The 16,874-nt window shown below is 44.3% G+C and overlaps 1 protein-coding gene across 3 annotated transcripts in view; it reads right to left on the reverse strand.

Annotated features, from left to right (window-relative positions):
* Nucleotides 1-5,522: 5,522 nt before the first annotated feature.
* DYNC1I1 (dynein cytoplasmic 1 intermediate chain 1) overlaps nt 5,523-16,874 on the reverse strand; it is a 2,048,030-nt gene continuing 2,036,678 nt past the window's right edge. For all 3 annotated transcript variants that reach the window (XM_078663722.1, XM_078663723.1, XM_078663724.1), the window contains exon 17: nt 5,523-6,261. In XM_078663722.1, the coding sequence (XP_078519848.1) occupies nt 6,151-6,261 (111 nt within the window). In that variant the 3' untranslated portion in view covers nt 5,523-6,150. The remainder of the gene's footprint in view (nt 6,262-16,874) is intronic.

Genomic DNA, 16,874 nt, shown 5'->3' on the forward strand with positions numbered 1-16,874 from the left:
TCAAGTAAGACATTTTATCAATAGAATAAAGCACTCAAGGTATAAAAGGAAATTGCAAGGACCATGACTGATATTTGGTGGCTAATATTTGGGACCACTTGTAAAAGGGGAAAGAAATGTGACCGCATCTCCTCCCCTATTTATCTCTGGAATGGAACACAAAAATATACTTCACTTTAAACAATATTATATTGTCTATGTTGCAAGTTTCTGAAGTGTAAAATATAGTTCTGATTCTCAATCACCCCTTGCCGAAGAAGAGATAGTAGTCTGGTAAGGAATCCATGATCCTGATGAGTAGGGCAGTTCGAATAGATTCTGAGCACATTCCATACAGGTGTTGGGCTGTACGAAGACCACATAGAGCAGACGTTACACAGAGCTGTCTTATATAGCTGGATTTATTAGGCTCAGTACAGCATCACTAACAGGTCGTATCAGTTTAGCCTCCAGTCAGCAACCGAACTTCTAAGAACCTGTCCAGATCACAAGCTGTAAACATTTTCTACATATGTAGAGTTCTATGATAACTCAAAAGAAGGAATAACAAAACAGTTCAAACCCACAAGACATCCCCCAGAAATTTGAGAACAACTAACAGACATATCAATAATATGATGGAATGACTATAAGAACAATAGACATGCATTAATCAACGGATAATATGAACAGAAATACAGCTGCCTTTAAGAGAAACACAGAGAAGTTCCTTTAACATAGCATAGTTAAAACCCAAAAGAGTTGTGCTCTCTCATATAACATGGTTCGAACTTAAATGTACCTTCTTGACCTAGAAATGTCCAGATCTATTAGTTTCCGAACATCAACCTTGGGTTCTAATGCTAATCCCTGGTTACAACCTGAAGCACACGCACCATCAGCCTCACCTGATACATTACTAACTTGGTCACACTACAGGAGCAACCAGAGGCTACAGTAACAACATTTCTCTTGATGGGTACAATATGATGAAATCTGACTGTCCCCAATCAGGCACAACTCGTCGCCATTGTTGGGTTGCACGAAGGCCACACAGAGCAGGAGTCATACAGCAGGATTTATTACGTTCACTACAGCATCTCCAACAGGTGATCTCAGTTCAGCCTCCAGTCAGCAACTGAACTTCTAAGAACCTGTCCAGATCACAAGCTGTCAGCATTCTCTGCATATGTAGAGTTCTATGATAAAACAAATGAAGGACTAACAAAACATATTACAAAAACACAACAGCAGGTCGCTCTGAACACACATTTATGGTGAAACTGTTTTGTGTTACCGTACTTTTTAAAAATACATTGTTTTGTATGGTTAGGTTATTCCTTTTCGTCACTAGATATCATGAGACCAGGAATTCATTGGAGGATTTGCTAATCCACAGTGCACTCTAGCTGCTTGCAATCCACTATAGCCATCTTCTCAGAAGCACTAGGACTGGTTGCATGGAAAACAGGTGAAGTCACTACAGTAATTCTACCACACATTTTTCATTTTTTTACTTTCTTCATTGTTGACACATTTTCGTTAATGCGTTCACTTCAAACAGTTTGATGCCCTAGATGTCGTTCTGCCTTTAACAGAAAATAATAGTCCAACTTTGTTTCTGCTGTCAAGTTGCGAGAGTTCATCTATCGTAACATATGCTCCTTTTGGCCCACATCTTGCTGAATTCACTCTCTCTGACTTCCTTTCTTCAATGCTTAATTTGAGCCTGTGATCGCAGATGGTGTGTAATGGAGAACAAGACGTCTTTTTTATCAAAAGTCTAAAACCCAGGCAAGGGATAGACAGAAAAGCAAGCAGGAAGGATGAATATCAAGATGGGAAAACAGTGACAGAGGAAAAAAAGTATATAGAGACCTGCAATCATGAGATAAACAGACAGGAAGTATTATATTGTAGAAGGAAGCATGAATTGGAAATAAAGACTAGGCAGCCTCCTTATTAGGCATCTCCAACATTCAGCAGCACGGGCCACATGGCTCCCAAAAAAACGCTTGGGCCCCAGGACACACCCTTGTTCCCCTTACTCTCTGCCTTTTAGTACTGCGGCAAGGTCACCTGTGAAGAGAATTCGTCAATGGATACAAGAGACGCCATTCAATGTACAGAAGAGAAAATATGAATTACAGATGCCGTATCTTATTTTCTATATTTTATAATGCAGTTACGATATATTATTTACAAATTCATTTTCATTATAATGCTGGACAATAAGCTGACACTTATACACAGGAACTCTACCAATTATTATGCACCATGCTTCCAAATGATAATCTTTGTTCACGATGAAGTCCAGATTTATGCATGATTCAAATTTGAACAATAGCCATGCTCACAACCATAAGTACAGTTCAGCATGCTTTCTGCCCAAATGTTTGTTTAGTTGATCCTAGCAGACAGCTCAGCTGCCAGCTTGCAAAATACCTATTGTGGGCTTACCAATACCTTACAGCCTGCCCATTGCTTACCAATGGTTGCCTTTATCGTCACTCTCATCGGTTTGTTTCTTTTTAAATGACTTTCCTTGTCTCAGCTTGTCCATCTAGTGTTTATCCAGCCCTTGAACCATAGCATCTTTATTATCTCACTTATTGTCTGGCTTCCATCATTCCACTGCTCACTTTTAGGGAATTACTTTTTAGGGGGAAGTCTACAGACATCTTGGGCACATTCAGAAAGCTGACTTAGGAATGCATTCCGTCCGATGCTGGCCATTGGCTTAGTGGTTTTAACTCAAATTTCCTGGGTTTCAATTTGCTAGCTTTATTTGTTTTAGGCTGTACAGCTTGAGTTTGTCCCTCTTGTTGCCCCATACTTGTTTAAACTTGTTTACAGTACTCTTCCACGAAATAGATTTTTGTAAATGGGTATTTAAATCTTGGGGTTCTCTTGTCACATTTGCTGTGCATTCAAAGACCGAGATCAAATGTCAAGCTGAGGGAGCTTGGTATTTACTTTGCAATCTCAGACTTTAGAGTGAGAGCATTTATGTGACAATCCTGCTGAGTACCCATATAAGAGGAGAGTGTGTAAGATGGTTTTTTTTCTAGCACACAACAAAAAAAGGTGAACTGTGCTGATTTTCAGAATATATCAGAGGTAGTACAAATGGAGCACACATGATCGTTTGTGTGCAGTAAACCCATATTTTGGTGCAAATGTAATGGTAATTTCAATTGAAAATGTATTGCCTGTAAAGACAGTGCGCTACCACACCATACATACTCCACACACATTCCAATCTACTCCACCTCAAACTACGCCCACTCTATTCCATTCTATACTACTATAATCCACCCAATCTACCACACTGCTCTCCAATTCTACCCCAATCCACCCACCTCCACTCTTCCCCAATCTACCCCACTCCACTTTACCCCAATATATCCAGCTCCATTCTACCCCAATATATTCCACTCCACTCTACACCAATCTACGCTACCACAATCTACTCCACTCCAGTCCACCCCACACCAACACCCCAATTCAAAGTACCCCACTCTAATCTACCACACTTCACCCTTTCCAACCTACCCCAATCCTCCCCACTCCATTCTACCCCACTCTACCCCCACTCCCTTTGAACCATGCTGAACAGCAACTACAGTGGTGTATAACATAGCTAAAACACCTTGCGTAAACCAATAGTTCCCGCATAGGCAAGACCTATTGGCTTTGCCAATGCTTGTTTTTTGGGCTTAGCCATGCATGAGCTATACCAAAGGGGATAATGGACGGAGCGTTTGAGCAAATCAAACACTCACCCCCAGTCAACTGATCTGGGTTTATTCCATCACCATTCTTTAGCTCACTCCACCACCCCAGTTTAGACATGGCCATGTGCAAATCAGTCTGACCCTGTGCCTCATGGGAACAGTCCAGCTCGAACTGCCAAGCCATGTTTTCCCTGGACCGGAAACAAGCATCCTGAGACCGGTTTTGGATTCATAATCCTCATCAGCCAGGCTATCTTGAATCCAGTGGTAGAGTGAGCAAGGGAACCAAGTCTGGGTATACTCTTCCAATTTAGGGCGAACAAAGCGATACCAAAGGGGATGATGGACGGAGCGTTTGAGAAAATCAAACACTCACCCCCAGTCAATTGATCTAGGTTTAATCCATCACCATTCTTTAGCTCACTCCACCACCCCAGTTCAGACATAGCCATATGCAAATCAGTCTGACCCTGTGCCTCATGGGAACAGGCCAGCCCGAACTGCCAAGCCATGTCTTCCCTGGACCGGAAACAAGCATCCTGGGACCAGTTTCGGATTCATAATCCTATATATTGGAGGCAGACAGAGGACTTAGTAACATTAATAAACTTGAAAGTTTCCTGAGGCAGCCCTGTGTAACATTCCGTCCATCAATTGTTGTTTTTGCATTTGTCTCCCCGAGTGGGACGGGTATGCTCAGACGTGAGTCCAGAGTTCTCTATGCCACTGGAATCAAGCTATCCTGGCTGATGACGACTGATAGCCAGAAACCGGTCCTAGGATGCTTGATTCCGGTCCAGGGAAGACATGGCTTGGCAGTTCGGGCTGGACTGTTCCCATGAGGCACAGGGTCAAGACTGATTTGCATATGGCCATGTCTGAACTGGGGTGGTGTGGTGAGCAAAATAACGATGGATTAATCCCAGATCTCTAACTGGAGGTGAATGTTTTGCCATTGTGCAACATTCCATCCATCAATTGTTGGTTTTGCATTAGCCATGCATGAGAGCTCCCTCCTTGTGCTTCTGACCCCCTTCCAGTGCTGCTGTCTCCCTCGTGTGCTATTAGTTGTCTTGTGTGCTTGTTTTTCTTACCAACCTCCCCCTTGTTGCTTTCTCGTGTGTGCTTCTCCCTTCAACCTTTGTGGTGCTGCTTTTATCCCACCCACATCCCCTGGCTTCCCATCTCTGTCCAATCCACGTTGCTTTCACCCGAACCCTACCCGCCTGGTCTTTTTTTTTTTTCCCCCAAGAGCCAGTTAGCAAATTGCCGGCTGCTACTTCAATTTCAATTTTTTTTTTTACTGATCCATCTCAGATTGGTAAACAAAAAAAATAAAACCTGTGTCATTTCATAGGCACTCATGTATGGTGACACATGTCTGTAAAATGGCGTGACTCGCCGCTTCATCGCGTTATTAAAATTTGTATTGATTTATTTTAAACATTTGGCCAGGTTGTACAATATCTTGCTGATGCTGTACAGCATCTTAAAAGGAATTTCCAAGGCCAGTAGATTCCACAGGCATGACATAATGGCTTTGCCAGTGCCTGTTCTTTTCATTATAGTGGCCAAGGAAACCCAAGGTACTGTTCCTATTAAGCTGCATCACAAGTATCAAATCTATTTCAAATATTGATCAAGAGAAAAGACATGGCAGACTTTAAAGGAATAGTCTTCAATCTGCTGCACTGCTCTTTCATAGTTTATTTCCTCTGAGCTACTGCGATTGTTTCCTGGACTAAATGTAGCGTCTACAGTGACAGAAAGACGATGCAATGCTCTCGTTAGGGACATGCTTTAGGATCGTTTATTTTTATGCTCACATATAAATATGTTCCATACAGCAGGTTGCAATAAATAAAGAACAGAAATGCTCATATAGTACAACCATTCATACCGCAAGTCACAGTGTAAAACACCACATCTAACGTGTTTCATCAAGTGCCTTGCAGTGAAGCACACCGCATCTGCAGATGATCATACCTGTCTGCATGTGGAAGTAATACCGTGGGACCATGGTGCGCCCAGGCACGAGATTAAATATGGGCTTCCAGGAGACTAAGGAGATTGTTATCCTACTTCTTTGTAAATTCGATCTAACCTTACCTACCAGGTTTATCTTATGGGTCTACGTCCCAAGAACACCTTGCTTTGAAGCTTAGGCTTTCATTCACAACATTGGCGCACTCAGGGACTTGTAGTGTGTCTAGTTAATTTGGATTGTTCACATTTAACAGTGATTTTCACAAAGAAGTTCCAGGACTGGAAAATGTGAGTTCTTGTTCTTGTGACATGGAGTCATACGGTAATCGTACAAAAGCATGGGAGAGTAGCACAGGGCAATAGAGAGACCAGGAAAAACTAGTGATACAGTAGAAGAGTTAAGGCAATCAGATGCAACCCAGTGGTTGAAAGGATGGACCTCCATCTGCTAGGCTGAAAGCTGTACAGCTCCATCTTCTTCACCATCTGATCTATTGGCCTGAATCTCAGCCAATGTCCGGGCGAAGCGGCTCCACTCATCATTATGAGGGACAGCAATCTGGAAAGAAAGGGAGATATTAAAATGTCACCAAAGACCTCAGCTGTAGGAACTAACAAGTTATCAGGAAGCTGTGCCTTTGAAGAGTAATTCAATTATTTGCCAAAACTTACTTATAGATACAATAAATGTACCAAAAAGCCCAACTGACGATGAAGAAGGAAAGGTTTGGGCAGATGCAAAGCATGGTTGTTGCAGAGCGCTTTGGTCTGCTAGCATCCGCACTGCCTCTGATCCAGAAATAGAAGTTCTGTTGTAGCTAAAATCCAGTGGTTGCTTAGTAAAACCATGGGAGTGTGTGGGTAGAGGTTTATGTGCATGTGAAACACCTCCAGATTTCCATCCTTCTACTGCTATCATATGTGCATGAAGTTACACTTTCAATAGTGCTGCTGACTGGGAGCTATAAGGGAATCCCCTCTTTTAGTATTCACCTGTGGGGCAGATTGTTTTTTTCTTGGGTGACAACATTTTCCTCTATCAGTAAAAAGTAATTCTTAGGCTGCCCATACTTTCCATGCCCACAACATGGTGCATTAAGGTAATCGATTCTGTCAACCAGAAAGGTCTAACCACAAAGACAAATACTGATTGGTTAGGGACCTACCAAGCAGACAGAAACAGCAGGTTGCTTAAGATATTCTGATAGGCCACCTTAGATTTAGGTTCTGTATTAAGGTAATTCATATTTGCTGCTCGGTAGACAATCAGATCATACGGGCTCAGGGTGGTCTGTGCGGGGTGGCTGAGGCAGAGCAACACCAGGATTCCTGCAGTGGTCCATGTCCCACTGTTTGATTTTCTGAACTATTTGCCACCTTATTCCTGTATGTTGACACAAAAGTAGATTCTAATTTCAACACAAAAAGTAGATTCTAAAAATGGCACATTCACTCATTGATTTTTTTTCTGTAATGCAAAGACAGGAAAATCTGAATTATGCCCCCCACTCGAGCTCCTCTGTGTTAAGTCGTATGATACTGAAGCGGATTCTGAATTTGGTTGTAGACTAGACAATTTAGGCAAAAGGTAGTAATTTTAGGATTTAGATCTATTTTATTGATTCTATATAGAACAGGCGATAACAACCCACCTACATCCAGTGGCCGGCGGTGATCTTAATAATAGGCAGTGTAGGCATGCATCAAGATAAGGTAGAACAGAATGGATAGAGTGAAGAAAGAAGCGTTAGAGGGGTTTAGGACAGGGAGGAAGTACCGTTTGGGCTAGCACCAGGTGTCGAGGGCTTCATGTGTGAGCTAAGATGTTCTAGCGTTCTTAAGGTACAGTTGCTGAGATTAAGCGCTGTATTCGTAAGTATCGGGGCATGATAGCTCACGGAACTCATAAGACAGGTATTGAAGGCAGGATTGCCACATCTTATCATCGCAGGGGAGGTGATACGTAGCCACTCTGGTCCGCTTTTTCATCCCTAGTATATCCCATAATTTGTGTACCCAGTCCAACTGTGTAGCTATGGCATTTGTACTCCATTTAGCAAGGATAATCTGTTTAGCTGCTTACAGTGCAAGAGTGATTGTTCTGCCTCTATTGGACCATAGCTGGTAGGTGAAAGAGTTAGGGAGACCCAGGAGAACATAACTCTGAAATCTAGGAATATCTGTCACAAACATAACGTTTTCTGCATCCAAGGTCCCCGCCCAGAAAGATTCCAGTTAAGGGCATTGCCATAAGAGTTGAGTAAGAGTACCCTTATGTCCACTGAGACGCCAGCAATGTCCGCCACCCATAGGATCCTGTTAGACCTGGCACCTTGGCGTGGGCCTCCCTTCCATTTTTTGCTGTTGCCTCGTGTGTTTTTGCTGGTTTTAGATGCTTTGGGCACTGTGCCACTGCTGTCCAGTGCCACAGTGCAAGTGCTCCATATTGTAAATTGATGTATGGATTAGTGATTCATGATTGGCTGATTTGGTTTACTGGTCAGACCCTAGTACAGTGCACTGAGTGTGCCCAGGGCTTGTAAATCAAATGCTGCTATTGGGCTTGCAGCACTGGTTGTGCCACCCACAGAAGCAGCCTGTAAACGTGTGTCTCAGGTCTGCCACTGCAGAGCCTGTGGGTAGTCTGGTACTGCCATGTTGACTGGGTGAGTGCACCCACTTGCCAGTCCCCAAACCTTCCCTTTTTTTCATGTCAGACACCCATATGGTAGGCCCAAGGGCAGGGTGCATTGTAAGTATAAGGTAGGAGAAGCTCTGATGTGTGTGGCATGACCTAATAGTGAATTACAGCCCTTTTAGTTTTTCACTATTGCAAGGCTACCTATTCCCCATTGGCCAGAATGGGCAGTTTTATTATTACATCTTATAATCCTAACTGACTCAGGGAACTAGGTAGAAATTCGAGTTTAGTATGCCTTAACTCAGAATGATAAAATACATTTTTTAGTAAAGTTGGTTTTAACATTCTGTGTTTGAAAATACCACTTTTAGAAAGTAGGTATTTTCTTGTCTAACTATCCAAGCCTGCCTCTGCTAGTTGTGTATTCCTTGTCTGGAATTTGAGTGGTAGGGGCTGGGGGATTCCAGGAGACAGGGTGAGTCAGCCCAGTGGTGAATAGAGAGATCAGCATCTAGATGGGAGGGAGGAGTTGCACCTGGGACCTGAATAGGGCTGAGCCTTCCCTCCACAATGCTGGCTCCACCTCCTGTGGTGTGTCTGATGTCTCTGCCCTGCACTGTGAAAGGAAAGAAGGAGTCATGTAAACAGAGTGCTCCAGGACTGACCAGAACTGGTTTGGACTAGGCAAAGGCCTCTCTGCCTTCAGAGACCAAAGAGAGACTGTGCATAAAAGAGGGGACCCAAACCCCAGAACTTAACATCACTTTTGGACAAGAAGAAGAAACCTTTGCTGAGGAGTGGAACCAGAGAGACTGAGGAGAGACTATCCCTAAGCTGAAGTGCTGCTTGGGGGATTGTCCTGCAGTGGTTGCCTGACTGCCAAAGAAAGGAGAGAGGAACTTTGTGTACTTTCATCAACTTGTAAGGATCTCCAAGGGCTTGAGAAAAGAGCTTGCCTCCTGTTGAAGTCTCAGGGAAAACAGACTTCACCCACCAGCTCCCCAAGAGTTCTTTGGAAGTGCCTGCAGTAGTGCGGGACTTTTTGAGGAATTGCGCATCGCAAGGAGCTGGAAGCGTGACTCACGAGCAAGAAGCGTGACGCCGAACTGCCGCTGCACAACACGAGAGCGCCTCGCATCGCCGGAGAAGAGGATCGACGTCGCAGCGGACGCCGCAGCATCACCAGGAAGCGTGTCGCAGGACCTGTCGCGGCCCAGAAGAACCGTTGAGTTATCGCAGGGTCCACAAAGCGCCTCGCATCGCCGGAGAAGAGTATCAACGTCGCCGCATCACCGGGAAGCGTGTCGCAGGGCCTATGGCAGCTCGCATCGTTGTTGAAGCACCACGCATCGCCGAAGAGGATCGACGTTGCAGCAGATGCCGCCGCATCACCAGGAAGCATGTCGCAAGGCCCGTCACGACTCGCATCATTGTCAACACGCCCTGCATCGTCTAAGAGGATCCACTTCGCAGCAGACGCTGCCGCATCCCCGAGAAGCGTGTCGCAGGGCCTGTCGCAGCCCGCATCAAGAAGACGACAACATCTTTATTTCTTTGCACCAAAATTTCATCGCATCACGGCGTTGCTCGCCACGTTGCCACGGAAGCGCAGTAAGGAACTGACGCACCACCTTCCCTGCAACACTTTTGTTGGATTGCGTCACGCATTTTAAGGTAAATTGACTCAAAGTGCTGCGTCTTAAGATCTAAAGAGAACTAAGCTAATTCTACCATTTTAAGTACAGTATTGTGGATTTTTGTCATTTGTGGTCTTGTGATAAGTCTATATAACGAATACTTATTTTTGATATAAAACCGGTGTTGTCCATCCGTAGTGTTGTCACTTGATTACTGTATGTGTTCACAAATGCTTTACTGCCTCTGAGATAAGCCTGTCTGCTCGCGACAAGTCTGGGTTACGTGTCAATGGTAGAAGCCTGTCTGCTCGCGCCAAGCTACCAACAGGGTGAGCAAAGGTTATTTTAGGAGTTTACCCCCTAACCCTGACTAGGCGCCAGGGTCCCTATTTGTCACAGGTACCTACCTATGCCAACTAGAGACCCCCAAATCTAACAGATACCAAGTGGCGGTCCTGGCTGGGGTGAGATACCAATAGTGGGCGATCTTCATGAACATTTCTTTACTATAAGTGTGAAGAGCAGAGGTTTGTGCGCGGTGTAGTATGTCACTCCACTCTCTATCTGTGAAAGGACGTCCACATTCTCCCTCCCATCTACCTTGTGCAGGTGATTGTGGGGGATTCTGAGGTGTATTCAAAAAGACATAGAGGTCCGATAGGAGTTACTTGTCTATGGAGTGAGTGAGTAGTCACTTCTCAAAAGGTGTAAGTACCCTACTAGCGTGTGGTTGACTCCAGGGTTGAGTCACCCAACGTGCTATTGTTAGATACTGCCATCGTGCCACGTTAGGGAGTTCATAGTGCATAAGCAATGTAGAGAAATCCACCAATCCCTTGGCATCAAACAAGTCCCTCACTGGTTTACAATTAACTTCCTGCCAGGCCCAAATGCTGAGCCCCATAGAGGCTGGTGGGAAGTGTGGGTTACCTGTCAATGGTGTCTTTGGGGAAATTGGCGTAGAAGGACCATGCCGCAATTGTACCTTGTACCAAATCCCAAACGTCGACCTTACTACTGGGGAGACAAACACCGGGTGGCCTGTGGGGTTTTGGTAGCCAGGGTACCTTACAGATATGGATGGCTGCAATTGACTGGTCTATGAAACACCAGTGTTTCCCAGTAAGGCGTGCAAGACCATTCCACCATGTAGCGTAGTTGAGCACCTGGTAGTAGCAGCGCAAATTCAGAATTCCCAGCCCACCTGTCAACACTGGAAGGAAAGCACGGCCTCTAGCCATCTGCGCTAGTTTACTTTCCCATATGAAGTCCCAGGTCAGCGATTGTAATTTGTCCAATATCCATGCAGGGAGTTGGAGGGACAGAGTTTGCATGGGATAGAGGAAATTAGGGAGAAGCATCATTTTAACAACCACTATTTGCAAGATCCAGGAGAGGCAGTGAGATTTCCATTTGGTGAGGTCGGCCTGTGTAGTCGTTAGCAGGCTCCCATAGTTGTGGGCAGTGGTGGCCATGAGAGTAGAATGAACCTGTTTCCACTGATATGGGATCCCACCCTCGGCGCACTGGAAGGGGGATTGGGTCCGGGGAAGGGGCCTTGGCCTGGCTCAGTGGTGGTCAGGCCAAGGATTGAAGACTTCTGTGGATTGGTCTTAAACCTGGAGGCCTCACCAAACACAACCAGTTCCGTCATGACGGCTGTCAAAGAGTTATCTGGGTCGGTGAGAATCAGAAGGGGGCAACCCTGCCAAGTTCCCTGCCCTATAGGAAATGGAGGAGACATCCAGCCGTTCATGTAGTTTCTAGTCTGGGGAGCTGCCTAACATGAACAGACCCAACTGTGGAACCGCGGGCCGATGCACACGATCAACGTCTTTTTCAGCATTAAATGATAGCAGTAGGGCCAGTATTCACAGGCATTGTATCTTGTCCAAGAGGTAGCACAGTCGTTTTGAGTTGTCGCTAAATCCTCGCTCTGGGATAAATCAACCAATCCCAGAACGTAAGGGGCTAGCCTATGGGCCAGAATGCTCGTAAAGTTCTTTGCGGCCACATTTATAAGTGAAATCAGGCGGCAGAAGGCGCAGCACTTGGGGTCTTTACTGGTCTTGTGAATCACCGCAATGGTGGCTAAGCGCATAGAGTCAAGTAGCGCACCTGTCAGACTGAACAAGTTGAACAGCCTTGCCAAAACAGGAGGTGCAGTATACCAAAGGCCTTGTAAAATTCCGCACAATAGCCATCTGGTCCTGGCGCCTAGTTGGGCTGTAGTTTTTGAATGGTGGCCAGGACCTCCTGCGGCGTGATATCTATGTCCAGGGTCGTGAATGTAGTCAAATTGGCACTGAAGGAGAGCATCTGGGAGAGGTATACCCTGACATTACATTCCAGCAGGGGGTCGGCAGTATAGAGGGTCTTATGAAAAGCCCCGAAAGCATCAGCTATGGCTTCATCCTTCTAAAACAAGGAACCGTCCACCCCTTGTACTTCGGGGATCCTTTGATCCAGCGCCTGGGTTCGGAAGCGGTGCGCCAGCATGGGTCCGTCTTGTTACCACCTGCATAGTATTTCTGGCGTATTCTAAGCAGGGCATATTCCACTCTCCCCATATCCACTGCCTGTAATAGTTTCTGTGCAGCTGTCAATTGACGGCGGACAGCCACCGAGCCTGACCGGGCGTAGACGGCCTCTAGATCCTTTGACCTGTGACTCCAACTGGCGGCATTTGGTTCACCGCTCTCTGTTGTAGCCTGTGGCCAGGCCTATAAAGTGGCCTCTAATCACGACTTTTAGTGTCTCCCACAGCGTGGAGACAGAGACCTCAGATGTATCATTGAAAAAGGTAACAATTTTTATGAGAAATTGTTGTTTTGCCTTACATCTATTGGGATATTTCAGTATGTTCAAAGTGCCTGATGTTTACAATATTTCCATGGTTTTTGCAGTCCTGTATGAAGGAAATGAACTGTAGATTCTTACAAAGAAGTTCCACCCTCATTCAGTTATAATGAACTACACACTCCACATTATTCGTATCACATATTTGTATATGTGCATAGTTGTCACTTTTCAGATAAACGTTTGAAAAAAACTCCAAACAAATCTCTACAACAATACTAAGTGCTGGTCTCTGAAACGTAGACGATGTACGCACCCTTTGAATGCATTAATGAGCTATTGGCAAAGGCAAAATCCACGTAAAAGCCCCAAAAGTGAAATATTACAAATTAAGGCCCCAGGATTACCAAGAGGTACCAAACAGCTTATGGTGGTTTGTCTAGCCATTACCAACTCTTTTACAGTTTATGTAGTTCACAGTTTACTCTTATTAAGTAGCATTGTATTTTAAAGACATCTATTTCATATTTCTGTTAAGATATACCATCTTGAAACACAACATTTATCCCCGTTGAAGCACTCTGCTTACTGTTGCATGCAGATAGGGACTGTGGTAAGGGAAGAGGCACAAATGTGAACATAACAGGAGCATTGTGATAGCTTAAATGTATTTGACTTATGATCTTTCTGAAGTGTACATTGGTGGAATATTACTACTCTTCACCCACTTCAATTCTAACTGGAGTATTGATTTTGAATTTGTGACTTCACTAATCCCCCCACTCTTGTACCTTCTTATTTATATGAGTGCACCAAAGCTTTTTGTCTTTTAAACTCCACAAACTTAACCTTATACAGGCCCCACATGCTCTTTTATTGCCCCATCTTGCAGAATTACTGGGACAATATCTTAAGATGCAATCAATTCAATAACTTTTATTCGATTATCAATTGTATAATCATAAAAAGTACATAGTAAAACAGTTTTCAACATAAGCATAAGTTTAAAGAAGAAAAACAGTGTAAAAAAAAGACATAGTTTGTAGAAGTTTACAATTTAAATGTTTCTGGTTAGTTTAAAATTTTTTGGCGTATTGTGATGGTTGCTTCAAGGAAAGTCACTATGAATTTAGCTTTGTGTGGGGTATTCAAGGACTGCAAAAAAAGGAATGCAGAATAACACTGTCTATGGCCACTGGATCGAAGAAGTGGAATAATCCAGGATTTGCGTGGAGATTTGTAGTATTTACAGAACAGGGTAACATGGATCGTTGTCTGTGGAGAAATTCCATCACATGGACAGTTCAACAGGTTGAGGGACCAGTTATGAGTTTCCGGAAAAGAGACTAAACGAAAGAAGGTATTAAAACGGAATCTTGTTAATAGGAATTTCTCATGGTTTGACAAAAAGTAGAACAGATATGGTTGCATGCCTTTGAAAAGTTGTATTGCATGGATTTGTTCATTTGAAGATTTTATGATCTCAGCTTGGTTACGAAGCTCTCTCAGGTGTGCCAAGCACATTGATTTTAAGTGTTTCCTGGAGATATATTCGATCGAGGCAGGATCTTCAAAGTAGGACTTGCAACCAAGGTCGTTAAAAAAGTTCCGTACGTAAGCAAGCCATGGGATCTTATGCCAATTAGATAAAGCTAAACAGTCTGTAATGAGGGAACAGGTTAAGTGACACTCGGGTTTAGTCCATACACGTTGCCACAGTAAGACGGGTTGAGAGCGAATGGTGTCTGTAATATATTCCATGCCGAGCTCACAGTGCGAGGCAAGGATCGGGGAACTTTGCGGGAGGGCTAGAACATATTTAATAAAGCCATTCTCCGTTATTTGTAGGTGGTCTATATGGCCGTATCCCCATACGCCTGCTCCGTAAGTAGCCACACTGTGACACTTGGCGTAGTATATTTTCAGAAGTTCCGGTGGCGCAGGTTTCCCCATTTTCCTCGAGAATGAGATCAAGGCCGATGTTGCGCGACGAAAATGAAGGTTTCTGGCGGTAATAGCTTGACGCCAATTTAACGCGTCGTCCACCAGAATTCCTAAATAGGGGTAAACTGAGGTTTTTTCCAGCTTCGTGTTATCCACCATTATCGATCTATGGTTTTTAACCCTGGGGCCAATGTGCATTGTGAAGGTTTTCTTTATATTTATTTTGAGGCCAAGTGAGTCCATGAAGGTGCCGTATTTGTTAATTTGTTTCTGAAGTTCGTTCAAAGTGCGGGCTAAGATGACTGAATCATCGGCGTATAACAGTGTAGGTATCGGACGGTGGTCTATCTGGGGTAAGTCCTGGCTCCCTTCCAGCATAGCCTGCTCTAGTCCATTGGTGTAAAGATTGAACAGGAAGGGAGCCAGTACACAACCCTGTCTAACTCCCTTTGTTATTGGAAATGAGCGGGACAGCTCGCCGTTGGTACCAAATCTTACTCGCCCTGAGGCATTCGAATAGAGTTCACGTAAAAAAACTATTAATGAGGGGTCGACTCCAAGGTCACTGAGTATTTCCCAGAGTTTCCCAAGTTGGACGCAATCAAATGCCGCACTCAGGTCGACATAGACGAGGAAGATGTTACCTCCTTTGGCGCCAACATATTTTCCGGTCAGAAGGGCAAGGTTGAGGGCCTGTTCCACGGTCCCAAGCCCATTCTGGAAGCCGTATTGCAGGTCGGTTATGATGTTGTTTTCCTGGGCCCAAGATTGTAAACGGTCCAGGAGCACTCGACCTGCAATTTTACCCATGGAATCCAGAAGGGAGATTGGCCTGTAACAGGCTGGGTCGTTACGGTCGCCTTTTTTGAAGATGGGTAAAAGGGTTGATGTCGACCATGACTGAAAAAGCCCAACCGAGGTAACTGCTGCCATAACCCGGGTGATTATCGGTGACCAGAATTCTGTATTATGGAGGAAGATGTCCATTGGAACTCCGTCCGGGCCCGGAGCCTTGCCTGATTTCGATGCCTTGATTGCTTTGATAACTTCGCTAAGTTGGAAATGAATTTTTATCGGGTAGGTGTTATTCTTCGATATGTGGACTTCACTTGTTTCTGGACCAGTATCTGCTGCTACTTTGGGAGATGGACCAAAAATTTTGGAAAAATGCGTGACCCAGTCTTCTTCAGTTACTGCCACATCTAGGTGTTTTCCTTCAGTAGTGTCGGCCAAAAAAGGGGATCTTATTACTTGCCAAAATGAGGCACTATCCTTCCTTTGGCTGCTGTCATGCAGTTGTGACCATAGTTCTTGTTTGATTTGTTTTTTACGTTCCCTTCTGGCTGAGTTGTATGATTTTCTTAGATTAGAAATTTCCACATGGTCTCTTATAGGTCTGTGCAAGGCTTCTTTTAGGGTTGAAAGAGCCTTCCGACAAGCTGCATCGAACCATCTCATAGTAGAGGGCTTATTGTTCTTTAGCTTGACAAAGAGTTCGTTAGTTATTGTTTCTTGGATATTGTGGAAGCTATTAATGATTGTTTGAGGTGGCGTCTCTGAGGACATGCATTCCAGTATCCATTGGTTAGATTTTTCAAGGATCCTCTCTGTCATCTCCACCGGGTCAATCTTGGCCCATTTGACCGTGTAGCCATTCAGTTTATTCATGTTTAGTGACTGCTGGTTTAAAAGACTTGATGTTACAGGGTGTGCATTTACCAATTTTGAGGTGATTCTTACACTGAGTGGATAGTGGTCGCTCATTACATTTGTCCCAGTTAAAAAGTTTGTTAGTTGCCCCTTAAGTGAATGGGAGGACAGTATATAATCTATAGTTGTTAGGAAGCCTCTTCCATGAAAGGTTGGCAAAAAGTCATGCTGTGCCTCTACTAGTTCATTTGCAAAGTCCAGGTCTAAAGAGAATATAATCTCGTATAGTTTGTTTCCACCTATCGAGTGGGCAAAATGGGGGATGGGATTTCCAAGTTCATTTTGCAATCCACAGATTCCTCTTTTGTGGTTGGGACACAGATTGAGGTTAAAATCACCGCCCCATATTAGATGTGCTGTGTTTCGGTTAGAGTCGTTTTGCAGGGTTGTTAGAAATGTAGCAATCTCTGCTAGGATTGACAGACAGTCCAATGTACCAGA

The sequence above is a fragment of the Lissotriton helveticus genome, chromosome 10, assembly GCF_964261635.1.
Source record: "Lissotriton helveticus chromosome 10, aLisHel1.1, whole genome shotgun sequence".
Classification (NCBI taxonomy): domain Eukaryota; kingdom Metazoa; phylum Chordata; class Amphibia; order Caudata; family Salamandridae; genus Lissotriton; species Lissotriton helveticus.